The sequence below is a fragment of the Balaenoptera borealis genome, assembly GCF_965194805.1.
Source record: "Balaenoptera borealis genome assembly, chromosome: 13".
NCBI classification, from domain to species: Eukaryota; Metazoa; Chordata; class Mammalia; order Artiodactyla; family Balaenopteridae; genus Balaenoptera; species Balaenoptera borealis.
The window spans coordinates 98,305,922-98,330,569 of NC_138870.1; the positions used below are offsets into that span (position 1 = coordinate 98,305,922).

The window sequence follows — 24,648 nt, forward strand, 5'->3', positions numbered from 1 at the left end:
TATCAAGAACTGGTGAGAATATGGTCCAACCTTTTACGCTGCAATTAGTATATTACAGTGTTTCTCAAGCTTTGTTTCATTATCAACCCCTAAAGAGCCTTTTTAGGCAATTTTTTCTTACTTCTCACCCCCTCCATTTTAATACTGCAGATACAGTGCATATATGTGAATGTGCTATGACCTTTGGAGTACCACTAACCATCCTAACACCTAAGTTTTTTTCAAGCCCCCCTTCCAAGAACTGATTTTCACCACCTTGAGGGCAATATCTTTTGTTGGGACAAAACCATTTTAGAAAACTGGTGATAGATATCCCATTAACAGACAATTCCACTTGTAGAAATAAATGTTAGATGAACTCTATAGTCTCAAGAGCAGTCCAACCAGATGCAAAGTGAAATAGGTAAACAGAAGACAAGTATTCCAGAGATTGTTAGAGAGCATGATTAAAAATAAAGGGCATTTTCACAAATATTTTAAATAATAAAATGCTTTCCTAGATGCCTTAAGTCAGAGAAAGATTCAACTTGCGCTTTTCCTAGAAGAGATATGTCATAAAATTATTACAGTAGGTAGGCTTTCACATTCCTGGCAGCAAGCAGAAAATAAGCCATTGAACTTACCTCTACATTTTCATCTCCCATTTCTTGAGGGGCATCAGTGTCTGGTTCAATCACACCTTCATTGTCAATTTCTGTCGAAGTTAAGAAAATGAAAATAAGACCTGTGCTATCCAATATAGTAGCCACTAGCCACATGAGGCTATTAAAAATTAATTAACCTTGGCTAGTGCAACTGATGAACTGAACATTTTACTCTAGATTAAATATTTTACTTCGTTAATTTTATTTAAACTGGTACACTGTAAAATATTTCCCTGTTAAACACAATCTTATTGTTTTGGTAAAACTATATTTCATCTTAACAGTCACATAATGTAAGGTATTTATTATCACATTGTAGTAGGTACTCTGGCAAGTGCATAGTTTCTATTTCTATTACATATTACACAGACATACTGATTTAGTCAGTGTCAACAAACTGAGTCAGTTGAAATACTGTGTTCTACACACCAATATACTATAATGTTTTTTAAAAAAATATTTTATGCAGATAGCACAAGTTATAGTGATACTCTGATGTAAATCATGATAAAATATTTAATTTTACCATTTTCTGCCTTTGAAAACATAGTATGGATAAATTTTAAACTAAAGGTATACTACTTGTACAGAATTGACCCCCAAAGATAGCACTAGAAAGAGCTATGCTACAAACTTCATGATGGACAACTGTATAAACAAAACAAAATAACTGTTATATATCAAAAAATGTTTTAAACAATAAACATTAGGAGACATTTTTAGCAAAGAGTAAACTTGATAAAAGCAGTTTCCTCTCAACGGTCAAAAAAGAATGAAATTAAAATTGGCTACCTGAAATCAGAATTAACATCCAACAAAAAATTTTTAATCAATTTTTAACAGGAACTGAGCTTGTAACTTTTTCTAATTATAAAACAGCTCGATTGCTGCACAAAATGCTTTTAGATGGAGTTAATTTTTAAAAAAATATTCATGGTAATTGTTAGAAAACTGTAAGATTAAAAAAATTTTACAAAAAGTAAAAGATCTGATTAAGCCCCCAAACAACAAACCCCTTCTAACATACCAAAGATCAACGGACTCAAAATTTGAAAAATGAGTATTTTTTTTTTTTAGCTTTTAGATAGGTTGTGTGAATTAAGAGACTGCCCAATTAATAACTGGGGTATATATTTATAGTCTCAAAGGACCTCCAAATTTATGAAGAAATTTGTCAGTTTGCAGTCGAAAAAAACCAAACCAAACAAACAAATAAAACCCCAAGCCCATGGCATAGACATCAGTTCTTCTAAACTGAACCAGTTTTATTAACACAGATGCAGGTACTAAAGGAAAATAATTTTTTGGTACTTGATTCAGTTATTGGAAAACTTTTACATATGTCTAGAAAAACCTGGGTATCCGACACCCAACTTATTCAAATACAAATTTCATGAAGTCTGAATACTGATCAAGTATTTCCATTAAAAATATAACATCTGCATTGAGATATGCTATAAATACTCTGGATTTGAAGACCTAGTATGAAAAAAGGAAAACAGCTCATTAATAATTTCCCCATATTGATTACATGCTGAAATGTTAACATTTTACATATTGTTTAAAATACATTATTTGAATTAATTTCAACTGCTTTAAATTTTTAAAACGTGGTTACTAGAAAATTTTAAATTTCATATGTAGCTCATGTTATACTTCTATTAGATAGCACTGATTTAGTCAATTTAGTAAAAATCAACATAGGACCATATCATGAGATTATCAAATACAAACTACCATCTCCTCACCTAGATCACTCTCCTCACTTGATGGTTCGTCTGTCTTTATGTTTTCCTCCGCCTTCTTACTATCTGTTTTTTCTTCCTAGCAAAAGGAAGGCAAACAATGCTATCAGCATTTAATAACACACCCAACATATATGCTATTAATTTATACCGATTTATGTATAAACTATTCAGATACACTGTATTTCAGTTGTTGATGCTCTTTCTTGTTTTGTTTTGGTAAACTAGCTTTTGTTTTCTATTTTTATTTCTCTTGTTAAATTAAAGGGACTTCCCTGGTGGCACAGCGGTTAAGAATCCGCCTGCCAATGCTGGGGACACAGGTTCGATCCCTGGTCCGGGAAGACCCCACATGCAGTGGAGCAACTAAGCCCATGTGCCACAACTACTGAGCCTGCGCTCTAGAGCCCATGCACTGCAACTACTGAGCCCATGTGCCACAACACTGAAGCCCGTGTGCTGTAGGGCCCACGTGCCGCAACTGAGTCCAAGCGCCTAGAGCCCATGCTCCGCAACAAAGAGAAGCCACTGCAATGAGAAGCCCACGCACCACAAAGAAGAGTAGCCTCCACTCGCCGCAATTAGAGAAAGCCCGCGCATAGCGATGAAGACCCAACAAGAGCCAAAAAAATAAATAAATAAAAATAAATAAATAAATAAAATTAAGTATAGGTCCAGTCCCTCATCCAAACCATTTAGAAAATGAGTTTTAGAATTTTTAAAATTTTGGATTTTAGGAAGCTAATAAAGTGGATATACCATATTATGTAACACCCTTAACAGGCACTGTAGTCCACAACTCTCCATAATCAAACACATTACTACTTTCGCAAAATAAAAATATTTTAGCAGAGATGTAAGTTAATACAATTTTGTCTTCACACGTTTATCACATGGCAAAGTATCTTACCTAGGGCTCAGAATCTACCAAACTCTGACAAATGACTCACCAAAAAAAAGAATTACTACTTCTGAAGCTTTTACTTAACTTCTCTCATTTCACTGTTCAAAGATATGCTAAATAATAAAACAACAAATTTTCTTATCAATTTAAGACAGCTAGTCAGAAGACTCTCAGGAAAAAAACCTTTTAGACATGAAGGCAGAAAATAGGGGAAAAAGAAATTCCAACGGGAGCATTCTTTTTTTTAAAAAATTAATTAATTATTTATTTTCGGCTGCATTGGGTCTTCTTTGTTGTGCACGGGCTTTCTCTAGTTGCGGCACGAGCGGGGGCTGCTCTTTGTCGCAGTGCATGGGCTTCTCATTGCGGTGGTTTCTCTTGTTGCAGAGCTCGGGCTCTAGGTGCGTGGGCTTCAGTAGCTGTGGCACACAGGCTCAGTAGTTGTGGCTCGCGGGCTTAGTTGCTCCGCAGCATGTGGGATCTTCCCAGACCAGGGCTTAAACCTGTGTCCCCTGCATTCGCAGGCAGGTTCTCAACCACTGCGCCACCAGGGAAGTCCCAAGGGAGCATTAAGAGTACATCTTCCCCCACCTCCATCTCTAAACTTTAGATACCAGCAACCTCCTACTGTTTGTACACACCTTTTTGGCAAATATGCTAAAGCAACTCCATGAACCACACTCAGAAATATCCCTCAGGTGGTAGGGCAGAAAAAATTGAGAGTAACTAATTTGGGCTGTTTTTTCATTTACTTTCCAAATATTAATAAAGTACCTACAAAAACACTATGCTACGTGCTAAGAAACAAACAAACAAACAAAAATGATGAATGGGAATTCCCTGGCAGTCCAGTAGTTAGAACTCAGCACTTTCACTGCTGTGGGCCCAGGTTCAATCCCTGGTCAGGGAACTAACATCCCACAAGCAGCGCTGAGTGGCTTAAAAAAAAAAGATTAAGACTACAAATGCACACAGTCACAGAGCTTACCACTTACAGGTCATGCATATAACATACATCAAGCACTTATTCTCACTTACTTTATACAATATAGTGAACATTCAACCCCACATTCTCAGTGTTATATCAGATTACAGAGATTTGATGTCCAAATAGAAATTTTACAAAGGTCTTACTTCCAAGTGATTTCTTGGGGAAATCAGGAATGGCAATTTGAGGGCAGAAGGTGAGAAACATCCCTAAGAAACCTTATAGTACTTTATCACTAAACATACAAATGAAATTCATAGCTTACCTTGGTATTTTCTTCCAATTTGGTTTTATGAGTAGCAGGTGGTATTTTACCCCCCATGCTTGAGGAAGATGAAAAAAAAGATATTTGTTTAGAAAACTAAAATTCACTAAGCCAAGCAACATTTATTTATGCTGAGTAAAAGGTTACATATTTAAATAGTTACCTTTTCAAACCTTTAAGGGTAAACTCATTTGAATACTTCAGTATTATAAGTTTTTTTCAGCTTAAAAATTTATTTACTTTTAGGATACTGGTTAATAAAAATCTAACCTTTTCCTTGTCTCAATAAGTCTAGTAAACTTAATTATATAGCTTCTCTGCCCATTCCCAGAGAAAAAGGAAAAGAGGCAGAGAAACACGCAATGACAAAATCATTTGTACAAGTTGTTAATTTAGAATTCAGTAGATATACTTGAATCCAAAACTTTGAATTTTTGAATCAAAAGTTTGACATTTGTAAGAATAGCTCAGTTAAATTCAAATAGGCAGTTTATAAAATAACCATTATGAAGTCACAGTGTAATGATTCAAAACACTTGTTTCCTCTGACTAGTACCTACAAGGATTCTTCTTGGTTATATTCATATGCCTCTCACACTGCAGATTTTCTCCTTATCACCTCTAAACTTCACCCATTAGAATTTCTTCTTGACCTTGCAAGCCCTTCTTTCCCAAATACTCCAGGCCAACTAAGTGAGTTATACATAAATAACTTAAAAATAAGGAAAAAATAAGACCATGAAGAATTAGTGTTATATGCTCCTTCTGGGGCAGGCTCTGAAGCATATGGGCTACATGCAACAGTCCAGTGATTAAAAAGTTCAGTGGATTAAGAGCACTCCACAATAGTGAGAGCTAGAGATCACAAAGACTTAACACGTGCCTTAAAAAAAAAAAAAAGAGGCCATTAACTTTTATGTAAAACAGAGATATGTTAACTTGGAAAACAGAAAGGAACCTAGTCCAAAACACCTGTAAGCGTCGATTCTTTATAACTAGAGTTATCAGAGCCATGCTTACATTAATTTCAGTTGGGTGGGATTTCTGGACATAAGGTATGAGTATACTGGATTTAAATAGATATTGGTTTTCCAAAGTTCTTTTACCAACTTACACATCTATTACCAGTGTATGAGAATTCATCTGTTCCACACCTTGGCCAACACTTAGCTATTGTTCATCTTTTAAATTTTTAGCATTTTTAACAGGTGTGTAGTGGTATCTCATTGTAATCTGAGTCTCTTTTCATACATTGGCCATTTTTTTAAATTAATTAATTAATTAATTAATTTATTTATTTATTTTTGGCTGTGTTGGGTCTTCGTTTCTGTGCGAGGGCTTTCTCTAGTTGCGGCAAGCGGGGGCTACTCTTCATCGTGGTGCGTGGGCCTCTCACTATCACGGCCTCTCTTGTTGTGGATCACAGGCTCCAGACGCGCAGGCTCCGTAGTTGTGGCTCACGGGCCTAGTTGCTCCACGGCATGTGGGATCTTCCCAGACCAGGGCTCGAACCCGTGTCCCCTGCATTGGCAGGCAGATTCTCAACCACTGCGCCACCAGGGAAGCCCCTGACTGGCCATTTTAAAAGCCTTTTTTGTAAAGTTCACCTCTTGTCCAGCCTTCTATTAGGTTGTCTATCATGTTTGTAGGTGTTCTTTGTATATTCCGAATATGCACATTCTGTCAGTTTTACAAGTTGCAAATGTCTTCTCCCACCCTGTGGCTTGCCTATTCACTCAATGGTATCTTTTGATAAAGCCAACATGAAGTAAAAATATAAATGCAAAGTAACAAATGTAATGAGAAACAAAATTTGCAATTTCTTGTATTAAGAAAAACGTGCACCTTTCCCATTCTGTTTAATGTGACAGTAACAAAAAAAATCTTCAGTTACTCAGTACCTTTGATAAGGAAGAATGGCTCCCATGTGCCAATCATTAAATCATTACACAATCCAAAACATCTAACTACGCAATTCAGCAAAGTGAAATGGTTTAATGATAGGGAACAAGCATACAAACAGGACAAAATTCTTTAAAATTCTATTCTACCGAAAAACTTTTCAAAAGAGCACAGTAATCAAATACCAGTTCTTTGCAGTTAAATTTTAATGAAGGCACCAGACTTCCTAAACTGTGTTTTTCCTAAGTTTCAAAATGCAGCATCCAGAAATGTATTTAGAGTGACATCCAAACACAGTCCTAACAGTGTAATTTATCTTAAAACTTTGGGAGGTGATAGTCCTGCCAACTAATGTGTTAAACTAAATCTAATCCTAAGGAAATATCAGACAAACCCGAATTGAGGGAAATTCTACAGAATAACTGGCCCATAATATTCAAAATTGCCAAGGTCATGAAAATCAGTGAAAGACTGAAGAACTATTTCAGAACGAAGAGACATGACAACGAAGTGCAACATGTAATTCTGAAGATTAGATACTATTAATGTATCAGTATCAGTTTCCTGAGTTGATGGCCTTACTGCAGAGGACTGTCCTTGTTTGCAGAAAACACACCCTAAATGGTGTTGGGGACACAATGTTGGAAATAGTTCAGGAAAAAAGTTCCTTGTACTATACTTGCATTTTGTTTGCAAGCTAGATACTGTTTCCAAAAAATTAAAAAATTTAAAACTTGGGAGGAAAACCCAAGAGGGTTTATTCATAAACTAGATTTAGAGTTTCTCACATTCCAAATTCTAGTTAACTATTGGAAGGTAACACCAATTTATAGGTACAGAAGTTTCATTTTATGCTTCCAAGATTTAAAACAAGATAGTTCTCTGCCAAAAATTGCAAACTGGACTTTGCCAATATAGGCATTTATGTGGGACCACACAAGACTTCAATCATAATTCTCTTAATTTGGTAACATTAAACCTACTCTATATTTACTATATTTACTTACACACATGTACAAAAAACTGGGTACTATATTTTAAATTCACTGAGGGTACAAATGCATCCTGTTCACTTCATTTAAAATATTTGCTGAAAAGCCATGTGCCATGCACGCACTGTGCTGGAGACTAGAATACAAAGATACTCCCTTTGATCTTAAATTGCCATAAAATGAAAGGATAAACGTAACTGCAAGATACGAAGTAGACCAAGTTGTGATATAGGAGAAAATCGCATCAGAAAATTCTTCTCCCCCTAGAAAAACAAAAATATTCCAAAACATATTTCTTGGAAAGAATGTAGTCTCCCTGATTCCCACTGACTATTGGGCCAAAATTTTTTTCTTCATATTTCTCTTGTTCAATTTATTAAACTTATATATTCTTAAAACCAAATAAAATTTTAAGCTATAAACAATAATAGAAATTATGGCAAATAAGCAAATGGACTGTTCTTCAATGTCTAAGCCTGGATATCCATGACTAATTTAGTATGGAGTAGAGGAAAACCTGAGATGGTTTCTACTTGAGGAACCCTAAAAGTAGGATTAGGTTTAGGAATATTACTGGACCTATAAGTCTCCACATTCAGCCCTATCTATCTCCTGTAGCTTTGGACTGCTTTAAGAAGACTGATACCAATACAGAAAAGAGAGGAACTGATACACTTCAGAGACTACAATACTTGACAGAATTTTCATACCATAAATCAGAATTCTCTACACAGCCACAATCGCTCCAGCACAAGTTACAACACTGTTTCCAGATGCAGTTAACTTTTTCTTCACAGTGTCCTCTCTCTACCTCTCTAGGAGTGGAACATAACATTGTATCCACTCAAAATAATGTTCACTCTTGGTGCCAGATATTTCTTCCTGCAGTATCGGTCCGCTTTACCTGGAATTTTAAGAACTTATTAATTGTAGGCTCTTTTCTCCAATGAGTAAATAAGAAGAGAACAAAAGCATACAAATACCTTAAGTGACACTTTTGGATCAAGTTACTCAACAGAGAAAACGACTAAAATCTAGACCTCAATTCCTAGTCCTAAAAATTTTTCTGTTAAAAAGCAGAATTTGCAAAACGGTATTAACTGTTAACAACTGTTATTAAGCTACTACAGTAACTAATTGTAAGCGTTCTCAGAATTTTACATAAATAACATGAGCAAAAATCTTACAGTAGCTAGAAAACTGGTGGGGGGAAAAAGGACTGAGAAACTTCTTAGAGGAAAAAAATTACTATCCCACCACAGACAACGTTGATAGATTTGACCTTAAGTTTCTTCGTTAGAACAAGCTCACTGGAAGAAATATTCTTTCAAATGTTGGCTAATCATTGGTTCATCTTCCCCTATAAAAATATTACTAAAATAAACAAATCAATGTTTAGGGTAGTACCTTTTAGGAGTCATATTGCTTTACACTATTTATCACCTTTTTACTCGCTATTTATCACCGTGAGATGCAATTTGTATGTCATCTCTTAAATTCCTCACCAGAGGTACTGACTCTAAAAAATCATCTCGGGGAAGAGTTCCCTTTCTCCCTTAAGCTCCCCTCCAATACGCAGAATACTAATCTCTATTACATGCTAAATATCAAGACGAATTTCTGTACTTATCCATCTGTATCCCTAAATAGATTGTACTTAAACTGTTTCCTAGCTAGCATCTGGCACAATGCCTGTCCAATTAATTCCACACTCGTAGCGCCGTACTCTGGAGTTAAAGATAACAAGAATAGATCGTGTTAACATGTGGGTCCTTGAAAAATCAGTTTTTTAAAAGTGTCTGGCGTGATGGCACTGCCACTATGGAAGTACAATAAGCGATTCCCAAAATAATTCTACGCACTTAGAATCGCTGTAACTGTAAAAGTAATCAAACACAGCTACCACTTTTATTGTAACTTATTAAATAACTTCCACATTATCACACCACTTTTTAAAGGCACAGTGCGTAAAGGAGCTGCTTCGTGTCACTGCCACCTCAGCAGGACACCAGAGGTTTCAAGAAAAACAACTCCACGCGAAAGCGAAGTCTTGCCGCTTTCACCCCTCCCCCTCACGCCTACGGTGCCCTACTGCCCGCAACCATCTGCATCTCCGTATGTCGCCGAAGACACACCCCTGGCGACCTCAGAATGCAGGGAACCCAGCTCTGCCTTTTCCTTCCCTGCCTCTGAACCATCTAAGCTTCCCGATCCTCCACTAGCCCCTCGAGGTCGCCGCCAGGGAGCGAGACTCGCCGCCGAGCTCCAGGTTCCTCCGCCCCGCGCCAGCTCGGGCCCAGCTCGGCCCAGCTCCCCCTCCCGCTGTCCCTGTTCCCTCCCCCATCGGCCCTCAGGCCCGGGTCTCACCTCTCCACCCACTCCCTCAGGAAGCGCATTTCCTCGGTGTGCAGAACGCTCGGGTCCTGCTTGCACATTTTCACGAAGGCTCGAAGCTCGCTCACTTTGCGGGGGTCCATGGTCCGGAGGCGGCGGGAGGCAGCAGGAGGCGGCGGGAGGCAGCAGGAGACGGCGGGCGCGGCGGAGGCTGCGGCCCGATCCCAAGCCCGGGCGCTAGCGCAGCGTGACCGCGTAAAGGGGGCGGTTGCTGCCAGGCAGAACAGACTAGAACCTCCCCGGCCACTGGCTCCGCCCACCCAACGGTCTCGTGACCCCGGGTCCTTCGCCCGTTCATTCGTACTCCTCTACCGCTGCGCTGCGCACTGGCTAGAATCTTCTAGAAGTGTGGCTGTTCGTGCTGGTGCCTGCCTCTCCATGCACGCATTCTTATCTTCACTCAGAACCAGTGCTCTAGATAGATCAACCTCCTATCCGGTGCTTTCAAGGAGGCGGGAGCTGTCAGCCCCTGCGGGGAGTCATTTAGAATAGAATATTCTGTGATTGTGGCTGTTAAATGGAACACGACGTCATGACGCCAAAATGGCCCTCCGGCCGGAGCGGCGGTCACAGCTCCGGGCGTGACGTCAACATTCTGCGCCCCTGTGGGAGGAAAGCCCGGCGAGCAGCGCCGGCCGGAAGGGGAGGGACACCTGGCCTGGTTTCCGGGCGACTCAACCCTACCGGCCGCGGCTTCTTCAGCAGTTTTCCGCGTTTCCTTCCTGAAGCGCAAGCGTGGCGGTTATGCCTTGGCTACTCTCGGCAACTAAGCTTGTTCCCTCGGTAGCAAGCGCCCGCAGCCTCTCAGGTTAGATTCCCACAGTGTCTCCTTCGGGGCTTGCTCTGAGAAGCCTGAGGCGCACCAGAGGGGTCCAGGTTGGTCTGAGGCGACCCCTGCTTTAGCGGACTCTTCTGCTGGGGTCTCCACTCCCAAACCCTCTGTGCGCTCCTTGGATTTCTCCTCTACCCGCTGCCCCTGGAAAAGGGTGGGCCCGGGGTTCTCTTTGCAGTTGAGGTATTCTGAGAGGTTGAAATGACTGCAGAGAGAAAAGGGTGTGCTGTCTTCCCAGAGGGGCTGTCTTCAGAGTAACTCGGACTCATGGAAGTTGTGTCAGTTATCACACTTGCCCAGGTGACACAGTGTCTCACATCACGTAGCTCTTGTTTCTGTTAGGTTAACCTACAGTCGGATTTTCGTGTTTTCAGAGTAGACGTGAGAGCTGGCTGCAGAATGTACAAGAAACACATGTTTAGTACTACAGATCTTTGAGTAGTTCCTCTCAGAAGAGGTAATGTTTGGAAATACTCCTGAGGCTTTTTATGTCTGAAAGCCTTGCTCGAAAAGGCAAGATAGTAAGTCAGAAAGAGAAAAACAAATATCGTATATTAACGCATATATGTGGAGCCTAGAAAAATGGTACAGATGAACCGGTTTGCAGGGCAGAAGTTGAGACACAGACGTAGAGAACAAACGTATGGACACCAAGGGGGGAAAGCCGCGGCGTGGGGGGGATGGTGGTGTGATGAATTGGGTGATTGGAATTGACATGTATACACTGATGTGCATAAAATTGATGACTAATAAGAACCTGCTGTATAAAAAAATAAATAAAATAAAATTCAAAAATTCAAAAAAGAAGAAAGTGTTAAAAAAAAAAAGAAAAGGCAAGATAGAGTAGTCCAGGAATGGGGGGGGGGGCATTTTTTTAGGGTGTATTCTGTCGCGAGCAATTAATGCGATGAACATGAAGCTTGATCGGTGAAAGATGAATCGTCTTTCAGGCAGATCTGCCATTGGATCATATTTGAGTTTTGGGGGCCGATAGGTGAACAGTGTGTGAGCCGGAGCATATGGTATTTGACACCAAAGTTATGTCTTGACATGTGTTTCTTATGTTGGTATACCTGAATTTATTGAAAATGGAATGGTAATTATATCGACTTAGGAGCCTTACTCTAAAAAGTTAAAATAAAAAGTAATCATTGTTCAGTGCACAGAACTTGCTCTTTGCTTCTAACAGTTAAGCTCCAGAAAGCTGTCCCTCTCCATGGGAGTAGGTGAATAGATATGCTGTTAGTCAGTCTTGATCACAGAGACCATAACTTATGGTTTAGAGCTGGAACCATTCTTTGCTTGTAACTTTTTTTCCATTTGTTGAGGCTTTGTGTAAAACCTGATTAATCAAGATGTAGGGCTAGGTACTGGATTATACACACCAGTGTCCTGGAAAAATGTAGTCATTATGCTTCATTTTGCTTCAGTGGAATAAGTAAATTTAACCACTTCTCACATTAACATCATAATATACATATATAGGCTTTTTGAATGAATGAATGATCTCCTTGGACCTTCACAAGTCCAGTAATTAGAGCAAATATCATTTTACTGATGGGGAACTGAAACTAAGACAATATCACAAGTAGCAAGTCAGGAATGTTAATTGTATGATTGCCATGTAGTCCTTTTTCTGGTATACCTCTGCTAGGTCTTACTCTGCTTAGTAAAGTCCTTTTTGACCTTTTTATTGAGCCAGAAAGAATGTATCTTCATTCAGTAACTTTTGAGTTAGTAGTCATTGTGGGTGAATCTCCACTCCCCTGGAGTTACAGTCTAGTCAGATGATAGAGAAGCAACAAATAAATGAGAATATATATAGCAAAGGATGGTAATAGAGTCTTGACTCAAGTGACATGGGAGTTCAAGAAAGGCAATAATGGGTTGTAAGTATGTTATTCTGGGATTTTATGAAGTTTTAGAATTTGAAAATTCCACCAACTTTAGATGTTCATAAATAGAACTTGGAATTCTGTGGTGCTCTTGGTTGCTTTTCCTTAGGAAGGCTTTGGGAACAGGGTGTTGAGTACCATAGGTAACTTCCTATTCTACGAAAGTCATGCATTCCTAAAGTGAAAATGCTTTGGCTAATTAAGAGTGTGATTTCATTAGTTGTGATATAGTTATTAACACCTAGTCATTTGAGAAAAAGCAAAATAGAGCATTAATGATGCATAAGTAAGTTTTATATTTTAAAAGACTAGATCATTTAAATATAAGTGTGAGATGAGGAAGGGAAATATTGAAAATATTAAAGAATAAGTAGCAAATAATTTTTAAAAGCCTGTTTGCAGTTAATTCTATTAACATTAATTGAGCACCACATAGGAGAACTAAGCACACAAAAAAAGTTTCTGCCATCATGCGAGACGGACAAAAAAGCAAGTAATTGTAATGTAACATACTTGTGGGGAGAAGGAAAAAGGGTTGATATTTTCTGGGGGCAGAGAGGGGCAAAGAGGAAACGTGGGCGTGACGTCAAAGGTTAGGAGAGTTGAGACTTGAAAGAAGGCTTGAATTTACCAAGCCAACTAGAGTGATGGAACCATCCTGGCAGAGAATAAATGCAAAGGCCCAGAACTCTGAAGCAGAATGACTGGTACAAAGCTTTGCATCATTAATAAGCCTGGAGCTTTTTTGAAATATGTTGCTGGGCATGTTAATAGCTGTTACACCAAAAGGGTTCTGTGGTCAAATAAGTATGGGGAATGCTGCATTTTATAGTGCTCATAATAGACTATTTCCAAGTCTCTAAGAGGGAAATGTCTTTGGCATTAATTTGCAAAATGTATTTGACCATGGAGCCCTTTTTCTCTGGTGAGTCTTGAACTGGTATCCCTTTGAACACAGTTTGGGAAAAGTTGGGCTCAAGCATGAGATGTGTAAGAAGACACGTGATAGAAAGTCAAGTTGGGAAGAAAGCTGGTGGCTGGCTCGTGGAGTGCCTTGTATATTATGTTAAGCAACATTGAGCTTTTTCCTCTAGGCAGTAGGAAACGAATAATTTTAAGCTATTGAATAAGATTAAATCTGAATTTTTAGTTATCTGTTAAGAATAAAATAAAAAATGACCAGCGGGCATGTTATTACATTCTCAAATTTTCAGAGACACTGGTTTTTGCTTTTGTTGAAAAATTGCATTTTTTTCTAAGTCTGATTAGTCCCATATGTGTAACAAAGAAATTCTACTAAATGTCACATTTTATATAAGTAGCATTTAAAATACTCTGAGCTTTTATGATTTTATTTTCTGCAAATAAGCATTAAATGCTAATTGTCCCCAGTCTCTCCTGTAGAATAAATGAACTTTCCTTCCCACCCACCTACCAACTAAAAATCAAACAAAACAAGAGCTCACACTTGATTCTAGCAGTCATTTAAAAATAGTAGATCCTAGAATTTTTTCTGGTTTCCAAATTTGTTGCATTGCTATATATCACTGAACTATGTTTTTCGAAAGGTGATTGGGTTTTAAGTGCTACTAGATTATTTGCTCCCATCTTTTAGTCACATTAAAATTTATAGTAATTATATTTCTAAGATAAAAGATTAATATGATCAATAAGATCTTTTTGTTTAAAAAAAAGGAAGAATTCAATGACAGGGAACATGCAGGATGCAAGTCAACATAGGAAATTCTTTTTTTGTTGCTTAATAAATTCGGGTACCTTGAATGTAGCACATCCAAAATTTAACACCTCCGGGCCTATCTCAGATTAATGGCACTTCTCTTCTTTCAGTTGCTAAGGCCAAAAATCCTGACTTCTGTCATACCCCACATCCAGTCTGTCAGCAAATTCCGTTTGGCCCTACCTTTAGAATATATCCAGAGTCTGATCTCTCTTTACCACCACTGCCTCCACCACCCTGGCCAAGCTACTGCAGTCTCTGGCCTGGATTGTGGCAGTAGCCTGCATTTCCCTGCTTTTACCCCTGCTTACTTAGACTCTGTTTTTAATGACAGCAACCAGCGTAGGCCTGTTTAAGTGATGGCAACCAGTGTAGGCCTGTTTAAGTATGTCGGATTATGTCACTCTTCTGCTCAAAGCCTCCATTGGCTTCCTGTCTGACAATTATAACATAGTTCATACTGTGATCTAGCAGTCCCTGCATAATCTGGTCTTCTGTTACCTTTCTTACTTCATCTACTTGCTCTCATAACTGGCCACACTGATCTCCATGTTCCTCAAACACACCTTACACAGTGTGCTTTAGGGACATTTCACTTGCTAGTCCTGCTGCCTGGAATCTTCTTTGACCAAATATCCACATGGCTAACTCCTTCATTTCATTTAGATCTTTTTCCTGGCTACCTTAGCTAAAATTTCAAAACTCATTAAGCTTTGCTGTTGTAAATTCTTAATATCACTGTTACCACAAATTCATCTTTTTCTAACATACCTAATCCAAACAGCCACTCATCAGATGTTTACAGTCCTGCTAAATACGTTAAAAACATAATCTTAGTGTGGTATTAAACAAATATTATCTGCAAAACTCTAACAGAAACACACAAAGATGGTGTGATGAATTGGATTGACATATATACACTAATATGTATAAAATGGATAACTAATAAGAACCTGCTGTATAAAAATATAAATAAAATTAAATTTAAAAAAAAGAAACACATAAAGAGTTGTGTTCAAATGTTATATGAACATAATGTGTCTGAAGAGTCAATTTAATGATTCCTTTTAGTTGACTTCTTCTTCTGTACCTCTTTATGCTTCTTTTTTTTCCTCTTACCACCTTCTTTGGGAAAAGTTTTCAATTAGCAATAATTGCGCCTCGGATAAACCTCATTGGCTATGATACTGCCACTGCACAAAGCTTACCACCTTCTTTGAATCCTGCTGAGAAAATAGAGGGATTCCAGTTGCAAAAGTATATTGAGATACATGTTTGGGGCTGCAGGACTTTGGTGAATAATTGTTGAATGACCATCTTCTCCAATTGCATTCCTCAGCAAAGCTCTCTCCATCTGCCATACCATTTAAAAGAAAGGACTTCAACTCACCATCGTCTTCGTCTCTTTCTTGATCATTCTCAATAATTCTCTTTATATTGGTATTTCTGCCATTAACAATTTTACCTGAAGTTGTAACAGATAGGTAGTTGCCCATCCCACTGTTGTCAAATGTCAGGGAAGAGAATGAATTAAGGCCCTTATGGCCCAGTGAACCACATGGTATATATCCTGTATCATATGAAGAAAATCTCGAAAGCTGGATATTCACTGGATGTAGAGAAAAAGGATCTTTCGCCTCTGTTTCTGCTTCCATAGGAGCTTTTGGATTATTTAAAAGGTCTTCAAGCAAGTCTGTAAAGAAATGAAATGATAATGGGTCCCTTTTACGAAAAATTTCTTAAAGACATCATCTGGCTTATGGAATGTGAAGCCATACTCAGAAGAATCATCAAAATGACCTCTGCCTCCACCATTTAATCCTTCTTTGCCATATTATCATAAATGTCCTGTTTTTCATCATTTGATAATACCTCATATGCCTCAGCTACTTCTTTGAATTTTCTCTCGGCTTCTTTATTTTCTGGATTTTTATCAGGGTGCCATTTAAGTGCCACTTTTCAATAAGCCTTTTTAATGTCCTCAGGTGAAGTATATCTCTGCAATTCTAGAACTTCATAGTAATCCACCATGTTGTAACAGATGGTTGGAAAGGGGTGCTCGGGGTAGTGAGAACCGTGGTTTCCTCTCAGCTTAGGCTCTGCTGGTGATGGTGGTAGAGGCAGTGACTGCAGATAGGCACATTTTTACATTGAAGACAATGTTATTACCATGGACCACTGCTAGGAGATATTAGGATACTGATTATATGGCAAGCAGAGTTACAAGCTTATGTCAGGGAGGGCTGCATTATGGTGTTATGGGATTGGGGTAGGGACTAGACCTTCCAAACAGAGCTAGTCCAGAGTCATACCAGACCATCCTTAACCCTCTGGACTGTTTCCCCTATATTTTCCTGGAAGCCTCAAACAGTGCCTTATAAACCAGTGGGACCTGTTGTTTATGGCCACAGCATGCCCCTTGCATAATATGACCTCTGGGTTACTGAGCTTTAATAACTTACTTCTCAGTTGTTCCATGTTTTGGTTTGAAAAAATGAAGAATTTGTGAACTATGAAAAAATATTCAAGCACTTGACATATTTATTTCAACCTTAGTAAGTCACTGTATCAGTCCTGAGGCTACCGTAACAAATTACCACGAACATGTCTGCTTAAAACAACAGAAATGTATTGTCTCACAGTTCTAGAGGCCAGAAGCCCAAGATCATGTGTCAGCAGGGCTACACTCCTTCCAGGGGCACCAGGAGAGAATCCGTTCTTCCCACCTTCCAGCTTCTGGTGGCTATACATATTCCTTGGCTTGTGGCCACGTCTCTCCTGTTTCTGCCTCCATGGTTACATTGCTTCCTCCTCTTCTGTCTCAATTCTCCCTGTGCATTTCTCTTACAAGGACACATGTCATTGGATTTAGGATCAACCCAGATAATGCAGGATGATCCGTTCATCTCAAGTTCCTTAATTACATCTGCAAAAACCCTTTTTCCAAATTAACAGTCACAGGTTCTGGAGATTAGGATGTGGACGTATCTTCTGGGGGCCACCATTCAAGACATTGCAGTAATAAAATCATTTTAGTGCACTGAGGCAAGCTTATTTTTAATGGAATAGGGCAGCAAAAATAACAGTCACAGAAAGAATAGTATTTAGTGAAATTTCTATGTACATTATACGTATATATGTCTGTTTATACTAGGTTACTGTGTAAAATATATTTCTTACTGTGGGTCTTGGTTTTAAAAATTTGAAAGCCACTACCTAATATAACGGCTTTATTTCACAGGTGAAGAAATAAGTGCAGAGGAGTTATGTAACATGCCAAGATCACGTAGATAGTAGAACTAAACTAGAACTAGCACTTTTTTCTGCTATACCATGCTGCCTTTAATTCTTTGTCTTAGATTGCCTTCCGGAGTGCATACTTATTTCCTTCATTTTTCTCTATGGTCGCTTCTTCTTTCTTTTTTTTTCAACTTTTTTATTATGGAAAATTTCAAACATATACACAAGTAGAGTAGTATAATGAACTCTGATGTACCCATCACCCAGCTTCAATAATTATCAACTCATGGCCAGTCTTGTTTCATTCAAATCTCTATTCATCCTCTCCGCAATCCACCTCACCCCCATATTATTTTGAGACAAACCTGAGATCATATCACTTCATCTGTAAATATTTCAATTTATATCTCTAAAAGATAAGCTTCTTCCTTTTTAACATAATCACAACACCATTATCACACATTAAAACAAATGTTACTTCCATAATACCATCAAATATGCAATCACTTCCAATTTCCAGTGATCTCATAAGTGTAATAATGTATTTGTTTTACAGTTTGTTGCTTGAATCGGGATCCAGTTAAGGTTCACATATTACAGTTGGTTGATAATGTCTTTTAAGGCTTTCTTAATCTATAGATTCCCCCTTCCATATCTTACCACCCCTACCTGCCTTGGACTTTATGTGGAAAAAGCTGAGTTTGTCTGGTAGTGTCTGTCACAGTCTGGACTTTGTTGATTGCTTCCCTGTGGTGTCACTTAGCAAGTTTCTCTGTATTTTTGTAAATTGCTTGCCTCATCTTTGTTAAGCTTTCAACCTATGTAGACTGGGCATATTCCTTAATATGTATTCTGTACATTTTCTAAAGACAGATTCCAGGAAATACTTGTTTAATATTTTGTCCTTTTTCTCATTTTCCACTATTCTTTTTTTTTTTAAGTTTTTTTTGTTGTTTTTTTAAAATTTATTTATTTATTTTTGGCTGAGTTGGATCTTTGTTGCTGGGCGCGGGCTTTCTCTAGCTGCGGCGAGCGGGGGCTACTCTTCATTGCAGTGAGCCGGCTTCTCATTGTGGTGGCTTCTCTTGTTGCGGAGCACGGGCTCTAGGCGTGCGGGCTTCAGTAGTTGTGGCTCGCAGGCTCTAGAGCACAGGCTCAGTAGTTGTGGCGCACGGGCTCAGTTGCTCCACGGCATGTGGGATCTTCCCAGGCCAGGGCTCGAACCCATGTCCCCTGCATTGGCAGGCGAATTCTTAACCACTGCGCCACCAGGGAATCCCCCACTATTCATAACTGTGTTTTCATACTGCCTGGAAACCTGTACCTTTTCTCTGTCTTTTTAATCATACAAGAAGCTATAATTTTTCTCAATAACCCTCTGTAAATTTAATTCAAAGTTAATGTTTAAGACTTCTTAACCCTCCAAATGCATACGCTGTCATTCATACTTTATAATCCCTACTAAAACCTTTAACTTGATCCAGACTTACCACGTTTTGCTGTTGTAGTGATTGTATGTCCACAGGGAGATTGTACGGTACTAATTGTATTGTTGGGATTTAGCAGAGAAGACTTACTGAGTGGCAGAGTGGAGGGATAAGAGCAAAGATTTTGAAGTTAAATAAAACTGAGTTTGAATCCCAGCTTCCCTAGTACTAACTGTGTAACATTGCACAAATTACTTCTCTGAGTCTGATTCCTTATTTGTAAAAAAAAAAAAAAAAAAAAAAAAAAAAAAAAGGCGATGATAATGCCTGCCTCACGTAACAGTTAAAAATCGAATTCCTTAGTTTGGCGTACAAAGCCTTCAACGGTCTGATCCTTACCTTGCTGATCTTTTCCTCTCCCAGCAGCAGCAGCACCGACCTGAAATTCTTTCTATCCCTTTTCCCTCTATACGCACGCATGCGCACATGTGAATGTGGTGCTTTCTATGCCTTCCCTTTCATAATCTCATTCATGATACCTTCAGCTCCCCTTGTCACTTGCACTTGACTAATTCCTACTCAGAGTAGGCATCACCTACTTCTGCAGTCCCACACAAGCGCCTTTTGTGTTCTTCTCTGTTCCCCAGAGCACTGTGTCCTATCGTCATTGTACCCGTCCCACAGCGTTGTGTTAGTTTTTGTGCTCTCAGAAACCTTGTGTATGAATCCACCACTGCGCTCACCATGTAGTATTACTACTCTGTCTCACCTCCACTAGACTGTATGTTCTTTGCAGACCAGGACAAATAGTCTTGTGTTATCCTTGTGTCTTTCCCAGCATGTGCCAATCACACACTTAATAAATCTTGCTGAATCAATGCTAATAATATTGCTTCTTATGGGCTAAATATGATTAAGCATTTTTCAGACATTATTTCACTAGCTCTAACATTCCAAGATTAAATGAGATAGGATGTGCATATTTTCTCAAACTTCACATAGTCTCAATAAAAATGTTAATTCTCTTTTTTCTGAATTTTAGGACACAGCATAACATAGCTCAGTGAAATACTTCCTACCCCCTCCCCTGCTTTTGTTTGTTGTCTTTCTTCTGTTCCCATAGCTCCTATTCATATGTTAATCATATTGTCTGTATATATACCTCTATTATATTCCAGTAGACTAAAGTCACTAAAGGTAAAGATAATCTTATTTCTGTATCCCTAAGGCCCAACACAGGCTCTGGCTGGCCCAAAGGAAGGGCCATATAAATACTGAAGGAGATACTAATTTGCATTTTTCTAAAGCATCCTACTGCTGGAGGTAGATAAATGTGTATATACTGTGGGGACTTTCTAGATACACTGTTCCATTTCATCCTCTTTACCTCTCCTTCAGGATGCATCTCATGTTCACAGCGAAGGTACTCCCTGCAGCCCATCCCAGAGAGGAGGATTCCAAACCGATACTTAGGCCAGCCCAGCCCCTTTACACACCCACACCTCCTCAGACCAGGTAAGGCCTTTTAACTGTAATGACTGTCTCTTTCTTTAGGCGCTTTGTCTAGAACTGTGCTATCCAATAGAATTTTTGCAGCAGTGGGAATGTTCTAGAGCTGTGCTGTCCAATACAGTAGCCACTATGCACAAGTGGCTACTGTACACTTAAAATGTTGCTAGTGCAACTGAGGAACTAAATTTTTTTAAATTTTATTTTAATTAATTTAAATTTAAACAGCTACATGTGGCTAATAGTGCTGTATAGACAGCACCATCTAGAGCAATAAATACGATTAGCCTTATAATTCAGAAGTATCAGTGAAAAGTATGTATTTCAAGATGTTTTTAAAGAAAAGTTCTGTTACTTTGTAAAACATTGTGTCTAGGACTGTGTTCTAACTATTGATTCCTTGTGAACTACTGTGTTAAAGACATTTTAGGAAACATTTTTCTTGAAAGCATTAAATGCTCATTTCAATATTAAGAAAAATATTTTTATATAGGTTACACAAGATTTCCAGATGTGATTGTCACAGCTTTGAGAAGTGATAACAGTGATAAACGTGCTGCAAAAAGTTGATAGAGGTTTACTTCACTGATTTTTTTTTTCTGCTTAAAGATTCCAGTGTTGCTGCTGGAAGATGTGTCATCACTGTTGTTCAAATTCATACCTAAGGTTTTTTGTTTTGTTTTGTTTTTTTAAAAGACAGTTAAGGGATGAACTATGATGAATGAATATCATCCCAAAGAGGTAGGCAGGGTAAAACCAAATGCTTTGTAGAAAAAGCAGTCAGGTTTTCAAGGGAGATTAATTGTTGCTTCTGCCATGGGAAGTTAAATCTGTATTTACTGTGTAAGCATATATATTAATAATGTAAACTGCCTTTGGAAATATGTTGCTCTTTCACTGTCTCCACTCAGTGAATGATACCAGTGTGTCTCTCAGTGAGGGCTTCCTTTTGCTGATTCTTCATCTGACTGGAATTCCTGCTGGGAAGTCGGCTGAGACTCAGGAAATGCAGCTCACCACTGAAACACACAGGAAATCAGAGTTTTTCAAAGCTGTAAGGTAAGCTTAATAGCAATACAGTTGGTATTAATTTAAGTATTTCTCCATCCAGTCAACCTACCTGTAGCTTCAATTTAATACTAAGTTTTACCAGCTTTGAAAATTACTGATTTCTCGTGGTGAGATACTTTTACATGGTGAGCTGCATTTTCCAGGCTTTGAAACTAGTAATCATATTGTCAAGATGATGGCCTCTGTATCTAGACTGTTATTTGTGTTATGTGCATGTTAACTACGTAAAAAGTGAATATAAATAAATACATACAAGTTCATATATATACATATGTTCATATAAACTATGGGGGAAAAGGAATACCTATCATAATTTTTATTCTCCTGTACGATAGGGATTGGGGTAAGTGAGAAGGGATAGAAGTAGATAGAATTTTAAAAGAGAATTATCAGTGTTAAAGAAACCACCAGATACACAATATCCAAAGTGTTAATCACTTATCTTTCTCCACGTAGAGAAGCAAAACTTACAGAAGTGTTAAAATAATTGTGGGGTGGAGGAAGAGTCAATTATTAAGAAAAATTAAGAGGCATTTAATACTTTTTTAAAAATCTCTTTTACAAAGCCAAGGTCAGTTTGTTAGTTTGGGGTTTAAAAGTGTGTTTCTATTATGTGGTTTGCTCCAAAAGGTTTCATGTTTGGCATATTTCTCCAATACTTGCCAGTACTTTAAACTTTTGGAAAATATCTCAGTCCCTTTCCTAATTATTATACAAGTTCCATATATATGACAGACAAATTAGAGAATACAGATAAGCATGATTTTTTTTTTTTTAATTTTTATTTATTTATTTATTTATTTTTAAGGCTGTGTTGGGTCTTCGCTTCTGTGCGAGGGCTCTCTCCAGTTGCGGCAAGTGGGGTCCACTCCTCATCGCGGTGCGCGGGCCTCACGTCATCGCGGCCTCTCTTGCTGCGGAGCACAGGCTCCAGACGCGCAGGCTCAGCAACTGTGGCTCACGGGCCCAGCTGCTCCGCGGCATGTGGGACCCTCCCAGACCAGGGCTCGAACCCGTGTCCCCTGCACTAGCAGGCAGACTCTCAACCACCGCGCCACCAGGGAAGCCCAAGCATGATTTTTTTAAAGAAAAATTACTCATAATCCCACCATTCAGGGATAACCACTATTGAGATTTTAGTATATGTATCTTTCTAGACTTATTTCTTATTTAGAATTGTGTGTACATGTATACACACTATATACTGATCAACTATTTCCTTAAAATAAATTCTTAGTGGGAATTCCGTGGCAGTCCAGTGGTTAAGACTCGGTGCTTTCACTGCGGTGGCCTGGGTTCAATCCCTGGTCAAGGAACTAAGATCCTGCAAGGTGTGGCGCAGACAAAAAAAAAAAATTCTTAGAGGTGAAATTACTGGGTCAACACCTTCTGAATTTTGAATCTCCCTGGATTTCTTTCGGCCATACCTACCCAAGTTTCCTGAAGCAACAGTAACTTGGAAGGTATTCAGCAGAATGACACGGGAGATAAAGGAGTTCTGTGCTGGCTGTGTTTACTACTGCTTTAGATGGATATAAAGAGTCAGATTCACTCCCCCAAGTCCTCTTAGTGATTTTTAAAACTTACCCTTTGCTTAAAGAAATCTGAGCGTTGTAGACTATTTCTTCTTTCTATGACGTCGCCATCTCTGTGTTAAAGACCATGTCTGTAGAAACGGAAAATGTCAGTTCATCCTCCTCGATCATTAATATGCCCTCCACTTATTATCACCCAGGAAGAAAAGTGATTCCATATAGGAAGGCAGGTGGCATTCTGAGCTATATACTATTATGAACCATGAATCTACTTTTTATAGTATCTGTATAAGAAAGACACTTACGTAGTTCCCTGACATTGCAAGGTGTTCAGCTCCATAAACAGCTCCCTTCCAGGAAATAGGAAGAATTAGTGCCTAATTAAGCATTATTTCCAAAAACCTATATTTCTAACATTTTTATGTTCCTAAGCAGAATTAATTTTAGAATATGTGATATAGTTTGGAGCTTAAGAAAGGGCTATGCAAAGAGTTAGGCTTGTCAAAATGACTTGTCTGACGTATCCAGAACCACTTCTTGGTTTTCTTTCAGCTACAGCAGTGAATAGATTCATTGGGAAATAATCAAATTGTGTGGGTCACAATTTGAGGGAATGCTTTTACCATATGCTTTTTTGTCCCTTATCATCAAAACAGTGGCTGAGACTGTATAGTTATTGTCAAGTATAATATTTAAAATGATGAAAAGGTTGGTTCTAGAGTGGGTTATAGATAATAATTCCCAAATTTTCTTCCCTTAAAAGTTTTAAAATCAGTTAGGTATCCATCTTTAGTTTAGTGATAGTTTAGCTGTAGTTCTGCCTTAAGCAAGGGGTGTATTTTTTTGGTTTGTTTTAAGTTTTATTAAATATGGTTGACTTTAATAACATCTAAAAGATAAAGATTTATTTTGATGGAGTGAGATTTTTATACTATTTAAAAGATTAAAATATATGTCCAAGAAATGACAGAAATTGAAAGTGGTTTGAATCTGCCTAGACCATTGGGTGAGCTTTTTCAAAATATACATACAAGCCAGGATCCCATAGACTTGCTGAATCAGAATCTCAAGGGAAGGGCTTAGACTGTGAGTTTTGAAGAGCTCCCTGGGTGTTTCTGATGCACACCGCTGGCCTAATGGGTACTCACTCACTCCGCTTGGGTGCATGAGATGCCTACCAACTTAGGAAGACAAGCTAGATCTTAAGCCACAGGCCATGTTTTGAAGCAGAGTGTGCCCTCCCCATGCCTCTCTGGTGTCCTCATCCCCAAACACTCAGTTCTTAAATCACCACCATCAAACATTTACTGAATGATGACTTCACATTTATCTGGCCATTTCAAAACACATTTTATAGATTTCACCTGATAAGCAGGGTAGTAATCTAAAGTTTTGTATTCTAGAGTTTTAAAATTTAGACCTACTTTTTCCATAGATATTTCACCATGAAGTCGACCTGTTTTTATGAAGTAATGTATTTTCTTTTCTCACTCCCTTTGTACCTATGGAATTTTAAAAATAGTATATATTCATATTGATTATACAATTTCCTCTCATCTTCATCTTC

At 38.4% G+C, this 24,648-nt stretch overlaps 3 protein-coding genes across 3 annotated transcripts in view; 1 reads left to right on the forward strand and 2 right to left on the reverse strand.

The window, feature by feature from the left end:
* The window catches only part of ST13 (ST13 Hsp70 interacting protein), a 29,350-nt gene extending 19,286 nt beyond the window's left edge, over nucleotides 1–10,064 (reverse strand). The window contains exons 1-4 of the mRNA XM_082350119.1: nucleotides 9,808–10,064; nucleotides 4,547–4,604; nucleotides 2,393–2,468; nucleotides 624–694 (exon numbers count right to left, since the gene is read on the reverse strand). Coding sequence (XP_082206245.1) covers nucleotides 624–694; nucleotides 2,393–2,468; nucleotides 4,547–4,604; nucleotides 9,808–9,917 — 315 coding nt within the window. The 5' untranslated portion in view covers nucleotides 9,918–10,064. The remainder of the gene's footprint in view (nucleotides 1–623; nucleotides 695–2,392; nucleotides 2,469–4,546; nucleotides 4,605–9,807) is intronic.
* A 70-nt stretch (nucleotides 10,065–10,134) lies between these two features.
* Nucleotides 10,135–24,648, forward strand: part of XPNPEP3 (X-prolyl aminopeptidase 3) — a 62,414-nt gene continuing 47,900 nt past the window's right edge. The window contains exons 1-2 of the mRNA XM_082350114.1: nucleotides 10,135–10,642; nucleotides 20,365–20,481. Coding sequence (XP_082206240.1) covers nucleotides 10,579–10,642; nucleotides 20,365–20,481 — 181 coding nt within the window. The 5' untranslated portion in view covers nucleotides 10,135–10,578. The remainder of the gene's footprint in view (nucleotides 10,643–20,364; nucleotides 20,482–24,648) is intronic.
* On the reverse strand, nucleotides 10,656–20,351 carry DNAJB7 (DnaJ heat shock protein family (Hsp40) member B7). Its single transcript, XM_082350125.1, is given in 8 exon segments — nucleotides 10,656–15,421; nucleotides 15,511–15,552; nucleotides 15,555–15,889; nucleotides 15,891–15,963; nucleotides 15,966–16,038; nucleotides 16,044–16,135; nucleotides 16,138–16,258; nucleotides 16,262–20,351. Coding segments are annotated over 8 exon segments (873 nt in total). The 5' UTR covers nucleotides 16,331–20,351; the 3' UTR covers nucleotides 10,656–15,353.